Source organism: Misgurnus anguillicaudatus, chromosome 4, assembly GCF_027580225.2.
Source record: "Misgurnus anguillicaudatus chromosome 4, ASM2758022v2, whole genome shotgun sequence".
NCBI lineage: Eukaryota > Metazoa > Chordata > Actinopteri > Cypriniformes > Cobitidae > Misgurnus > Misgurnus anguillicaudatus.
Window position 1 is genome coordinate 22553543 of NC_073340.2, and position 14928 is coordinate 22568470.

At 39.2% G+C, this 14928-nt stretch overlaps 1 protein-coding gene across 4 annotated transcripts in view; it reads left to right on the forward strand.

Annotated features, from left to right (window-relative positions):
• skap1 (src kinase associated phosphoprotein 1) overlaps positions 1-14928 on the forward strand; it is a 38366-nt gene that overhangs the window by 12121 nt on the left and 11317 nt on the right. For 3 of the 4 annotated variants that reach the window (XM_073866996.1, XM_073866995.1, XM_073866997.1), the window contains exons 6-12: positions 3127-3207; positions 3288-3371; positions 7996-8117; positions 8237-8303; positions 10782-11012; positions 13409-13453; positions 13535-13641. In XM_073866996.1, coding sequence (XP_073723097.1) covers positions 3127-3207; positions 3288-3371; positions 7996-8117; positions 8237-8303; positions 10782-11012; positions 13409-13453; positions 13535-13641 — 737 coding nt within the window. The remainder of the gene's footprint in view (positions 1-3126; positions 3208-3287; positions 3372-7995; positions 8118-8236; positions 8304-10781; positions 11013-13408; positions 13454-13534; positions 13642-14928) is intronic. The other variant, XM_073866998.1, reaches the window with a different exon arrangement.

The following is a 14928-nucleotide window of genomic DNA, read 5'->3' on the forward strand; positions in this document are numbered from 1 at the left end:
ATAACTGAATTATAAATGCTCTTCCCAACAAAAGATTTGTGCATTTAGTCACGAGTCCCAAAAACACAAAATTAAATGTGTTTGTACTACAATTTGTTTCATTGTCATCGGCAAACCCAGACCTTTTCACCTATCAGTTCTGACTGTGGCCTATCAGTAACTCATAACCAAGCTGTGATGTTATTTAATGGTGCTCACATTCACATTTTTATAGCTGGATCAACTACTGTGCTCATAACGTCACCTGTGAGCGCAATATTAACCATGTTGGTGATGATGTTAAATCTGCACAGAGCCCTCGCTTTTATAATCAGATATGAATTACTAGTTTGAGCTGATGAGGACCTGTAATTAATTAAAAAGTATATGAGGTGATTTTTCACTACTCATTTGAGACCTGCTGCTCTTTCCATCCAATTCGTTTTTTATATCATTGTTACAGAGAAATTTTCGGCATAATGAGTCCGTTAGGAGTAAACACAGAAGCCCATTGGCAGCTGCAGGCATGTGTTGCAGAATGATAGGGGCAATGTGACCTGGAGCTGTGCCTACCTCTATGCTGCCGAAAGAGGGGGCGGGGGAGTCTGGGCCAGCCATCTCCCGGTTCTCCGATATCCCGTTGAGCTCCTCTCGTGGCATCAGTCCCCACTTTTCGTCCGCCGTGGCACTGATGAACGTTCCCCCGCGTGGCACGCTCAATGCCTCACTCCACCAATCTTGCCCTGCCACATTGCAGCGGCCGTGCCATGCATCACCACAGAGCTCCTAGCAGCCGCCGAGAGCGCCTGGAGGAAAGTCATTAGCTTTGTGTCGTTCCCTTTTCCACATCTCCTCCTCACGTTTAGACTTACAAACAAAGTGGGCAAAATTAAGCTTAGAGTCGGACATCTGCTAAACGACAAGCGGGTATAAGAGTTCTCTGTTTTGATTAAAGTATGCTCGCTCGTACTCCCTTTATGTGGAAATCTCTACTCTTCTCTGAATACTTTGTAATTATTGATGTTGGCACAGATGTATTTTCAAACAAATGAAATTACAAACAGTATGGGAAAACAAAATAAATGAAAGTTGAAAAGGCCTGTCGGCGCAAAGCCTCCGAGCACGATGGTGATGTAACGTTCTGAAATATTCATAAACATCCACAGCACATTTTAAATGGAAATGATTGGCTCTGTGCTAATTAAGGAGGGAGAATGCAAGGGGTGGTTAGAGTTAAGAAACCTCACCGTTCTGAATAATTAAAAATGCAATTTATAGCCGAAATGAAAATCCACAAGACCAGTGCCTGCCATGTGCATTTTTTATGATAACACAATAGTACTACCAAAGTGTGTATGTGTTTATAATAGACATTTGCCTTTTTATATAGAATGTAATCAGTTTGACCAATTTGGGCAGTTCTGCGAGGATCAGGTTAGGGCTCTCGCTTTTTTCTTCTCTGTCTGGCAGCTTTTTTGTCTCCTGTCAAGCTCTGATTGGTTTAAAACACATGACTGAAGTTGGCTGTCGTGTGCGTACGTCCAATCAAAACCTTACATGTCCTCGGAGAGGGATGGGATTTGGAATACAAAAACATGCTTTTTTTCTGTAGGTGAAATGTTTGGTTACACTGCTACCCTGTGGAAGGATTATAAATATAGCGACTGTCTTGAAACACACCCACTGTTCTGTTTCCTAAGAAACGCGGGCGCAGGTTGTGAAGTATGACTGAAAGCATATTCCTCTTTCACCATTCATTTAGCCGATGCTTAAATGACCGCACCATGGGGTCAGACAGCAAGGGCCCGGGGAAGAAGGTTGTCAGTAGGTGTGTGAAGATTAGAGGGACTGTTAATTGTACACCATTCTCACATTGCTTGTGTTTATTCTTTTTCCTCTGAACTATTACCAGGGCTTGACCTTTTAGATAAATGAAGAGAGGGGGATGTGGATGGATGAGGGGAGTAAAAGGTGTCGGGAGGAGAAAAATGAAGAGAGAAGTGGCCGGACTGAGGCCGTCTTTTTTTAGATGATACATCAGCTTACCCTTGACAAGCCGTTGTATTTATGACGGCGTAGTTGTACGGAAACGGCTTACGTGTGTCCGTCTGCAGCTGATGTGTGAATGTGTGTGAGGGTCACGGGCTTTTCTTCTAGATGGTCATCTGTCTGGTAAACTGGACGTGTGACATGGCAGGTCGAGGTGCTCTGTGGTGATGTCACATACAGAGGCGTTGTAGTGACGAACTCTTGTGTTGTTTGATGAGCTGAGTCTTATTTATAGGGACATTAGAGTCCCCAAGCTGTTACATCCACCGCTTGCGTCGTATTGCGCTCATCGAGTTGATCAACGGTGGTCGTGTCGGCGTTAAGTCGCCGTTACCGTGATCTTTTAAAATGACAAGTTAAATGCACCACTCAGCTTTTCGGACGGCTGCGCTGTTGACTGCGGGATTTTGTCTGTTTAATATGCATTAGATGGTTTAAAGAGAAAAGATACCGCAGAGTTTATGTTGTCATCGGTGGGGTGGAGGGAAGCATCTGCTCATGTCTAAATGAGTTTTAAACAGGTCTGGTATCGTGCCCAGAGACCCACCTGCCTTCTCTTTGATCTCTGAGGTTTGATGCTGATGAAAGCTGGATCAAGAGGTTAAAGATTCGTGTCTCTGTCTGAAGAACGGTTCACCTACTGTGCCAATGTCATGGTTTTGTTACTTCACATGTATGCAAGGCAGACGCTTTTATCAAAGCGACTTACAGTGCATTTAAACACACACGTGTGTTTCCTGTGAATCAAACCCATGACATTTATGTTGCCAACTGAGCTACAGTAAATGTATTGATTTATGTCCTTGAAAATGTGCAATAAAGCAAAATAGCCCTGATGAGAGATAAGTTGATACAGCTATTCACTTTATAGAGCTTACTACAGGAAACTCATCTCTTATGTTTACAATACACATTCTGAAATATTAACAATGGGATAATGTATTATATTTTAGAAGAGATCAACATTTTTTACTATTTAAACAACCTACACAATTGTTTTATGCCTCTGTGCTTTGCTGCCTATTTCTTCACTTATTTTTTCAAATTTTATGTGTGTTAGTACCACTGCATAACATTTATTTGCATTTGACTTTACAGTTTTCGAGGACATCCCTTTGGTGGCTGCACAGGACTTAAGCAACATCCTAAAGCAAGGTTACCTGGAGAAGAAACGGCGTGGTAATCATTTGTAACCTATACTTATATCGATAAACAACACAGAAGGGCATTGCATTACAAATATTTCTACGTTTGTTTAGATCATAGTTTCTTCGGCATGGAATGGCAGAAGCGCTGGTGTGTACTGAACAACACCATATTTTATTACTTTGGGAGTGAGAAAGGTATGTTCTGTCTTTATTATGAGGTAAAAGTGTTTAATTTAACATCAAAAAAGGACATTTACGCATTTGGCAGACACAAAAGTTACAATGCATTCAAGCTACAGCGGCAAATATGTGAACCCCTAGGAATAAACTGTTTTTTTTTCTGTGATTTGCCATAAAATGTGATCTGATCCTTAAAGGTGCAGTGTGTAAATTTTAGCGCCATCTAGTGGTGAGGTTGCGAATGGCAACCAACGGCTTAGTCCACGGCTCACTCCTCGCTTTTGAAACACATAGAGAAGCTACAGTAGCCGCCACCGGACAAACATGTCTGCGTCGGAGACAACTTAGTAAAAAAATTGTCGGTTAAGGGCTTCTGTAGAAAAATGGCGGCCCAAAATGGCGACTTCCATGTAAGGGGACCCTCTGTGTATGTAGATAAAAAGGTCTCGTTCTAAGGTAATAAACAAATAACAGTTCATTATATAAGGTCTTTATACACCCCTGATAATAAAGTTCTGTATATTATTTTGCATTTCTGTAAAAAGATCCTTCTAAAGATTACACACTGCACCTTTAATAGACACACAATGTTTATAACTGACAACACACAAATAATTTTAAACACCCATTAAACATTCACAGTGCTGGAGGAAAATGTAAGTAAACCTTTGGATTTAATAGCTTGTTGAACCTCCTTTGGCACAATTACTTTAAGCAAGCGCTTTCAGTAGTTCTGAATCAGACCAGCACATCGTTCAGAAGGAATTTTTACTCATTACCCTTTACTAAACCACTTCAACTCAGACAGATTTGTAGGATAGTCTAGTGTGAACCACTCTCTTATGAGGTCATTCCACAGGTTAAGGGATTTGACTAGGCCACTCCAAATGGCACATTTTGTTTTTCTTAAGCCAGTATGTGGTGGATTTACTTCAATGCTTAAGGTCATTAGTCCCTTTCACACATACAGTCTTTACTGGTAATTTACTGGTAAATTGCAGTTAATATGTCATGTGTGAACAGAACCTTTCCGGTAAATCAGTGCTCCCAATTTACCAGTAAAACAGGTTGTAAGATTAACGGTAATTTGCCGGTAAGCGTTGTGTGTGAACGAAAAATATAGCATTACCGGCATTTAGATGACGGCAGACCGCGCTGACAGATCGGGCGGGCCAATCAGAACGTTTTTTATACAGGTGACGCGGTTTCCCCCAGACTGTTTACGGACGTTTCCACACACATGTTGCTTAAAAGTCGAGCACACCTGAAGTTAACATCCACATTTCTTCACCAAAGTTGTTTAAAACAGCTTACCATCTAATTGCCAAATTGCCGACGTCCTTAGCACACCATCTGTGAAGCCTAATGTGCAAACGCGCAGGTTCCGTTTGACGCCACCTAACGCAATGTTGTTTGGTCACGAGCAACTTCGCGACCGTTTGCCACAGATGTGAAAACAACAAAATACGGACCGTGGATATTAAGTCATAACCCGCCGTTTACAAATACGACACGGACGGAGCTCGCCGGCCGCGCGCCACAGGTTACTTCCGCTTTCTCTCCGAGTTTACCGGTATTTTGATACTGATGTGTGAATGATGTCTTACCGGTAAAAAGACGGAACGTCACTGCATGCGTGAACAGCACATTTTTGTATTTACTGGTAAATTAATTCTGGTAAATTCATGGTAATTTACCAGAATTACTGTGTGAAAGAGGCTATTGTCCTGCTGCATCATCAACCTACTTCCACTGAGCTTTAACTGGCAGACAGCCACCCTGACATTATCCTGTAGGATATTTTGTTAAACTTGGGAATTAATTTTTCCCTCGATGATGGCAAGTGGTCCAGGCCCTGAGGCAGCAAAGCTTTCCCAAATCATGATGTTCCCTCAACCATACTCACTGTTGGGATGATGCTTACTGTTGGTAAACTGGCCCCTTTTTGTGCTATAGTATTTTTCCTGAACAATTCAACCTTTGTTTTTGATCAGTCTAGGGCTGCAGCTATCGATTCTTTTTGTAATCGATTAATCTAGCACTGAACGATCGATTAATCGAGTAATCGGATAAAAATGTTGTGTGTTTTTAAACGACCGAAACAAATAATGCATAACGAAAATGACGTGGCTGTAAAATGTTCAAGCATTTGGCTTTTATTTCTAAAAAACAGAGGTATTTGGCTCCAAAAAATAAGCCTATTTATTTCAATTTTTACCCATTTGGTGTTTATAAGTGCCAGTGCCAACAATTAAACACTTTAATTTATTAATATGCACAACAGGTTTCATGCTGTAATCTAGCCCTGACATCAAAGTAAATATCTGGTTTATGTACATTTCTACACTTGCAGCATTTACAATTAGGCTACTAACATATAATATATCATTTCTGGGGTGAGCCTATTTGCTATGGTAACAACCTGTGTGTGTGTGTGCGCGCACGTGCACCTGTGTTTGTGTGTGCACGCGTGCTGTGCGTGAGGAAGAGTGACACCCCACTCAGACATTCAGTTGCTTCATTGCATTTTGGGTCGGCAGAAATACATAATTCAGTTCAATAGAACGCTGCATTTGGTTTGCATCACTTGCATTGCGGTGCATTTTAGGTTAAGAATCCATTCGAAAAATCACAACATCACGTCCCGCTGTATACAGTGAATGCATGCAGCTGAAATTATTGTTGCGTGGCTACATAAAATTTTAAGCATATGTGATGCATTGCGCGATCGGTCTGACTCGCGTGAGAGAGAATAACTTCCTTATGCTTAACTCCAATAAGACAAAGATTATTATTATTGAACAAAATATGTCAGATTACAAGTTGCCCATATATGATTGCACTGTGGTGGCGTTTTTTGGTACACACCTGTAAAGTGCATGCGTGTGTGTGAAGGGGTTCTTTTTTAAGCTATACTCTCTTGCAATTGAACGTGAATACGTTTACTACTTAAAAACATCAAAGCTAAACACCATATCTAGTCAAACTGCATAACGACATCGCTACAAATACAGTATGGGATTAAAATCAGCGGAAGCTACGTTACCTTGTTTCATCGACGCATCGATGTTTTCGGTTCAGATGCTGAATGTAATGATAATGTAATGATCCCAAACTTTAGACATTCTCTCTCTGCCGTTTATGGACATATTCGCTCTCCGCCATCGCGCCAACTAAATTCAAAATGTACCATGCGCTATGATGTGCTTCCTGAACATTGAACAACGGTCAGTGTGAATCAGATCTCGGCGCGTGTAGTGCACATCATAGGAATTTAACGAGGCTTCGAGGCAGAATTTTGGCCTCGGGGAATTTTTTGAATCGAGTAAATCGAGTAACTCGATGAATCGTTTCAGCCCTAGATCAGTGTTTCCCAATCCTGGTCCTCGAGTACCCCCTTCCAGAAAGTTATAGATGTCTCCTTATCTAACACACCTGATTTTACTCAACAGCTTGTTAGGGAGAAATGTTATCTATTCTGGAAGGAGACTGATTAGTTGAATCAGGTGTTTTAAATGAGGAGACATCTAAAACTTCCTGGAAGGGGGTACTCGAGGACCAGAATTGGGAAACACTGCCCTAGATCAGTCCATAAAATATTTTTCAGGTTGCACTGGAGTTTTCCAAGGTGCTTTTTTGCAAACTTCAAGCTCACAGCAATGTTTTTCGGGAGAGCAGCGGCTTTCTCCGTGGTGTTCTGCCATAGACATTGTACCTGCTCAAAGACTTACATATGGTAGACTCATGAACCAAACCTGTATCACGAAATTATGTACCTATAGACAATTTGTCTAACTGTAAACTAATGGATGTCTATGCATTTTGAAATTGTTTTGTATCCCTTTTCAGCCGTATAGAGTGTAACAGCTCTTGATCGGATATCTTTAGAGAGTCATGTTTATAAGAGCTGATGCTGCAATCTTAAAATGTTTGAGTGTCGTTTATCAATCAAAGTTGCACCTTTAAACTAATTTTATTAATTGGACTCCAGTTTGCCATCTTTTGACACAAATTAGCTTTCATTAAAGTCATTAGTCATTTACATAAAATTACATCCCTACCCAAACCCAACTCTAACCCTAACACCAGGCAACATACAAAAAAATCAGAAAAAAATAGTATAAACCAATACATAAAGTGACATTTAATGCAAGCACCAAATCTAGACCTAAACTGAAGCGATAATGGTTTGAAAATATGAAAAAGCAGTTGAGAAACAATTCGTTATACCAGCATGAAAAAACGAAGAAATTTGTGATATCACGAAAAAAGAATCGAAATTTTACGTGACTATATCGCAGAACCTCATGAGACTGGGTAGCATTTTCAGACTCCAGCTCTGTCAATGTTTAATGGTTGTTTTTAAAAAAGACACGAGAAACTACAATTAATTGTGTGTTGTCAGCTTATACACATTGTGTTTGTCTATTGTTACGACCTAGACGAGTATCAAATCACATTTTATGGCTAATTACTGTAAAATAAACATTTTATTCTTAAGGGTTCACATACTTTTTTTGCCACTGTATATATTTTATCACTATGTGTTTTCCATTGGATCGAACCCTTAACCTTTTGTGCTGCTAACACAATACTCTCCCTGTTGAGCTACATGAATACTTAATTTTTTTAAATCCAGATAAGCAGCAGAAGGGTTCGTTTAGTATCAATGGCTACAGTGCAGATCTTGTACCCGGAATACGCAAGGACTCCAGGAAGAATTCGTGCTTTGAGCTGAGTTCTCCCGGAAGACGTTCATACCAGTTCAACGCACACCCTTTTCTCGACTTTATAACTGTATACGATCACTTTTGTGTCATTACAATAAAAGAGTTGTAATGATAAAGACCCCCAACTCACAATACGATGGCCTCTCTCTGCAGTTCACTGCCAGCAGTCCCCGTGAAGCCCGGGAATGGGTGGACCAGATCAATTTTGTTCTGAAAGGTATGGTAGATATGGAGTGCATTTGTACATATTATGCTAAACGCATCTGACTTCAGCTGAGCACCGCAATGATCATCTTGAGGTGAAAAGGGCAGTTTGATAAAAAAAGAGGCATAGAAATAACTTTCTTTGTGGCTCAACCAATAAGATAGTTTCTAGACCTCCTCATCCAGCACGTCACAGAGCTCCTGAGTCCAACGTGCCTCGGACTGCCTCCTTTTCCCCGTAGCGCAGCGCTCTTTACAGGAAATTGATTGGGATTTGCGCGGTCATCCTTTAGGGGCATCGATCTGGTCCTGCTTGGCATCCAGGCAGTGAGGATACGATAGCCTGTGTTACAGAGCTCAGTCACCTGCAATCAGGCCCTCACTTCATCTGAGACAGATCTGAGGCACCCTCGCCACTCTAAAATGGGCTCAATGCGGCCCTCTGATTTGCGGGAAGTAATGGACACTCCTGAGATAGTTTTCTCCCTCACCATCCCCCTTCGCACCACGTGTAGATACAGCCAAATGGCACAAAAATCATTCTGTATAAGCACGGTAATAAATGTCAGTTTTAACACTCCTCTGTCAACACTTTACCACTTATATTTTTCAGTAGTACACTACTAAAAATAACTGCGACAAAGGGGTTCTTCACAGCAATGCCATAGAAGAACCATTTTTGGAACCTTTCAATTACCTTTTATTATCTAAAAAACATTTTTTCCACTACAAAAGAAAGGTTCTGTGGATGTTTAAGGTTCTGGAATAATACAACCTGACAAAGTATCTTTTAGGGACCTTTGTTTTTAAGAAGGTAGGATACATAGCCCATATCTGTTTATTTAAACATTATACAAAATGCAGCTGAGAACCAAACATCTGAAATCACTTTGAAAATGTATGATTTAAATGTATATATAAAATGTCTTGTGCACTTAAAGGGGATATTTCACAAGACTTTTTTAAGATGCCAAATAAATCTTTGGTGTCCCCAGAGTGTGTATGTGAAGTTCTAGCTCAAAATATAATATAGATCATTTATTATAACATGTTAAAATTGTCACTTTGTAGGTGTGAGCAAATTTTTTTGGGGTGTGTCCTTTTAAATGCAAATGAGCTGATCTCTGCACTAAATAGCAGTGCCGTGGTTGGTTTAGTGCGGATTGGGGGGCGGTGTTGTCCTCTTTTGGCATCACAAGGGAAGCCAAGTTTTAATTACCTATTTTTTTCACATATTTGGAGAGAATGGTTTATAAGACTAAGTTACCGGGTTGATCTTTTTCACATTTTCTAGGTTGATAGAAGAACTGGGGACCCAATTATAGCACTTAAACATGAAAAAAGTCAGAATTTCGTGATATGTCCCCTTTAAATTTGTAGGTTTAATCAACTTGAATTTACAACTCATGTCAACTTTCTTGACTAGTGAGGAGTTGTTATAAATGATAAAAATAAAGTTGTAATAACTAAAGCTAATTTAACTTTATATTTCTAATTTATAACAACTCCTCACCAGTCAAGAAAGTTGAAATAAATTTTAAATTCAAGTTGATTAAACTTACAAATTTAAGCACAACAAGGAAATTTTAATGTGTAGCTGGAAGTAAATAGAATTTCTTTTATGAATTTTAAGGTTGTGCACTATTTCTAGGTCACTAATAAGAAAGTAATTTGTGACTTTGATCATGGTAACTGACCTTTTCTACAAAAAAGTTACCATAATCAAAGTCACAAATTTGATAGAAAGTTGGCATAAATTAAAAATTCGAGTTGATTAAACCTTTCAATTTAAAGGGAACATATCACGAAAATCTGACTTTTTCCATGTTTACGTGCTATAACTGGGTCCCCAGTGCTGCTATCAACCTAGAAAATGACCTATGTGAAAAAATAGGTCATTGTAATTTGGCTCCCCTTGTGATGTCAGAAGGGGATAATACTGCCCCTTAATCTGCACTATCCAACCACGAAATCAGCTCTTTTGCATTTAAAGGGACACACCCAAAACGGCACATTTTTGCTCACACCTACAAAGTGGCAATTTTAACATGTTATAATAAATTATGTATACGGTATTTTGATCTTGAACTTCACATACGTACTCTGGGGACACCAAAGATTTATTTGGCATCTTAAAAAAGTCTTGGGAAATGTCCCCTGTTTTTTGCTTCATGCACACAAGACTACTTTTGAAGCATCCTTAGATCATGCTGGGATAACATGGATCATCAGGTTTCCCATAATCTCAGTCCATACCATTAAGTGCGTGATGAACCAAATACCAAGAAATTCTTAAATTATTGTATATTTTTCTAATTTTCACGTAATTTTTAATGTCCGTGATATATTTTTTTTAATTAAACAAACATGTAGTAAAAAGCTAAATAGAATTTTTTTACAAGTGGTCTCGAGACATTTAGCCCTCTATTTGTTTACATGCTCTCATTATTATGCTATTAAATGTGTTAATGTTTTATGGCTTCCTTCCAAGATCTGAGCTCTAATTTCATCCCCTTTGACGAAGAAGAAGTGGAAGAAGAGGAAGAAACATATGATGATATTGAACGAGCCACGACACCACCACCAGCACCTGCATCAGTTCCAACACCAAGTCGGAGACAACCGCTCCAAGACAAAAACTCCCATGAGGAATGGGAGGACCAAGGAGTAGGACAGGAGGATGAGGAAGAAGAGGAAGATGATATTTATGAGGTTCTTCCAGGTACAGAAAAACAGAGTATCTCATTAATACAGACCTGTCACTTAAATAAAAAAAGGTTTAAAATGATACAAAAAGATGTGGATAACATTGTACAGCATCTTAATAATACTATAAGTCACCTAAAATTAAAGAGGTTTAATACTGCTTTACTATAAGAGATTTACAGTATAGGCAATATTGTTATATTTCAACGCAATCTCATGACAATTCGTACGTATTTTGTGAGATGGCTAATTTGTATTATTTCATATGACAACCCTCGTACTTTATTGTATAATTTGCTTTCGTGACATTGGGGTAAGGGGTGGGGCTAGGGGTGTGTTTTCATTATCTTTTTTTAAGTATGAATTCATACAAGTGAGCTAACTCGTAAAATACGTTCAAATGCAGTCTATTTAGATTTCTTAATTTCAAATGACTGTTAAAAAGACCACTAACCTGAAATCTTTACAATTTTGTAAGTTTCTTGTGCAAAATTAACTGTTCATAATGGGATTTCTGTATGAAAAAAGCTGATCAGGCAGCTGAGGTTGTAACCATCAGGTCCATAGTGTTGAATACCATCAATAAAAGCAGATACATCAAGATCTGGTCACCTAAAGTGATAGCAGGACCCTCAGAGGGACCAAATGAGATCTCTGAGGAGAAATACATCACTCTGGAGTGCTGTCATTTTCACCTTACTTTGCCATGTGTGCTGGGCAGCTGAGCTGGCCACAGATGGCAGATCGAGTGACCACCTCTCTCACTTTTCCACCCATCATTCATCTCTCATCTCTTCTTGCGCCTCTCAGATTTTCAGTTCAGAAAAGTGCTGAGCAGTTCTTGTTGCCGTGACATATTGTCTAAAACTGCTGAATAAAGTGTGGCGTATGTTAGCTAATCTCATCAAAGAAATAGTTTTAGAAGTGTTTAATGAAAATTAATCAGAGGTCAATTAGGCATCACTGAAGCAAAGCAAATATGTGGTTAAGTTTCAATTAATTAATGCATTAGCTAACGCGAACCAACAGTTGTCAAAAACGCTTTAGTAGTATTTTAAACTTTTTAACTAATAACTGTGGCGGCCGGTGACTTCTTTTTTGAGGGTGCTTGATGCGAATTTATCACAACATATATGTAGCTCGTCATGTGTGGTTTCTTTTTTTAAAATAGGTGTTTTGCGCATCGGATAAGCAGTCACGAGCCGCCATTGACTAATAAATACTAAAAGTTTTTCAAGTGAATATTTTTAACATTCTATTGTTCAATTTATAATTAAAGTTTGTTAATAATATGAGGAGCTCAGATGCAAAAGCTGCTGATATTAACTGAATGCTTTCGGCACGTATTATATAAACCTTTAAATACTTTCACTTCAAATCTGCTTAATCCCGGCCTCAGGTCATTCAGAAATAACGGTTTGTTGGTAAAATCCATGAAGAGTCTGATAAAAAATGCTCATTTACAAAAAAACACACAAACATGTCAGACGCACTTCAAATATTAGGTTAATTTAATGTATAATATAAATACAATACATAACTATAAATATTTTAAGTTCTTTCATTGCTTTACAATTTTTTATCTATTTACATTGGTTAATGTATTAGCAAATATATTCATGTATTTGCTTTACAGTGCATCATTTTTTATTTGAATGTAATCAGGCATATCAATTCTGATTATTAAAATTAAAGTATTAAATATGAATTTCTTTTACCCAACCGATCCATCCAACCAACCAACCGAGTCTAATATTATACCAAAGAAGCCTTTGCTATATGCTACCAGCCATTATTAAATCACATTTCAAATTTCACATTACAAAGTCCACCTATACATGCACATCAATTCACTTTGACGACGCTGGTTTTGATAGCTACATTAGCTGATTGAAACATACTTTTTAAATCCCACATATTTGGCACTTGCAGGAACGCCCACTTTAGGTTTACAGGTTTTTTTCTCCCATGCTGTTCCTGGAAGCCCAGGGTAAGCTTGTGCTGTGGGAAGTATAAGGTTGCTGTACGGTGGTTTTATCGGCAGCCTGACAGCGTGAGGATGGATGTGGGAGACAGAAAGCTAGGCTATCACTGTCACCTCATAGACCTAGAGGTGCCACGCCCCGAATCAATGCCTGTCTGCCCGAAACACACTAGTCATCTAACCTAGCCTGGCACCTCCCCTATACATCAAACAGGAGTTAAGCGTTCTTCCAGCACTGCTGATATTGTTTAATATTCTTGTAAAAGAGCTCAAATTAGCTGATTGTAAATCAGAGTGGTTAAATCGGCAGGGAAAATGTTGGGTTAACATTTATAAAACAGATAGGATGGGGTGTTTTAGATAAATTAAAAGATACATTTACATTTTAAGTAATTCTTTAACCATTGACTGTATTTATTTATTTTTAGAAGATGAAATTGCTGACATCATTGAGGAGAGCAGTGCCAAAGATGGTGAGTATTTTCATCTTTGTATTTTTGTAATTAAATAGAGATTTTGCAAACTGATAAAAATTATCTGTGTTTTGAATAAAGCAGTCCCAGATTACGCAAATTATTACCAAGGTCTGTGGGATTGTGAAGCAGAGGGACCAGATGAGTTGGCCTTTCAAAGAGGAGACCTCATCTACATCCTCAGCAAGGTTTGTGTTTGCTGCCATCTTGCACACTTTAACATCTCATGCTCATTTTCCAGCTCCCCTAAACATTAGATTCTTATCGTTTTGGAATCCATTCAGCCGATATCCGGGTCCGGCGCCAGCACCCCCAGCACAGCTCAGCACAATCCATTGAATCCGATTAGACCATTAGCATCGCACTCAAAATAACCAAGGAGTTTCGATATTTTTCCCATTTAAAAGTTGACTCCTCCGTAGCCACATCGTGCACTAAGACCGACGGAAAATTAAAAGTTGCGATTTTCTAGGCAGATATGGCCAGGAACTATACTCTCATTTTGGCGTAATAATCAGTGACTTTGCTGATGTAACATGGCTGTGGCAGGCGTAGTGATATTACACACTGCCCGAAAATAGTCCCCTTGGTTACTTTCAATAACCGGGGGACTATTTTCGGGCAGTGTGTAATATCACTACGCCTGCTGCAGCCATGTTACATCATAGACTGTAAAAAAGATGGACAACGCCTGTTTGCTCTCTTCCATTGGTGAAAAGTGAAGCAGTCAGTGTCGCGATACGGCGCTGACATCTTGGGTCTTGAGTCTGCGCAGTAGCGATTTCAGGACCAGTCCTGCACAGTCGTGAGCAGAAAGTAGAGCCGCGAAATCAAGACCCCGCCCTCGCTCTCGCAGAATGCGCATATCACACGATATCACAGCTGTCAATCACGACGTGACACCACTGTTTAAACTAAACACAAACTTATTTTAAAAACAAACATTTGAATTTACATCAGCGTGATAAAAACTACAGTAAATGACAGAAACCAGCTTCGGAAAAAAGATAATTGAAGAGTAATTAAATTTTTTAGTCAAGTCCCATTAAATAAAATGGGGAGGCGGGGTTTATGACACACACGGGGGCCAGTCACTGGGGGGCGATCGAGACGTTTTGGCACGCTTATGGTTCATCAGCAAAGTCCTTGATTATTACGCCAGAATGAGAGTATAGTTCCTAACCAAATCTGCCTAGAAAATCGCAACTTTTAATTTTCTGTCGGTCTTGGTGCACGATGTAGCTGCAGAAGAGTCAAGTTTTAAATAGAAAAAAATAGAAACTCTTTTGTTATTTTTAAGCGCGATGCTAATGGTCTAATCAGATTCAATGGATTATGCTAAGCTATGCTAAAAGTGCTAGCAGCAAACCCGGAGATCAGCTGAATGGATTCCAAAATGGTAGGAATCAAATGTTTCACCCTAGGGGCATATTTAAAAAAAAAGTGGAATGTCCCTTTAATCTTAACACATCTTT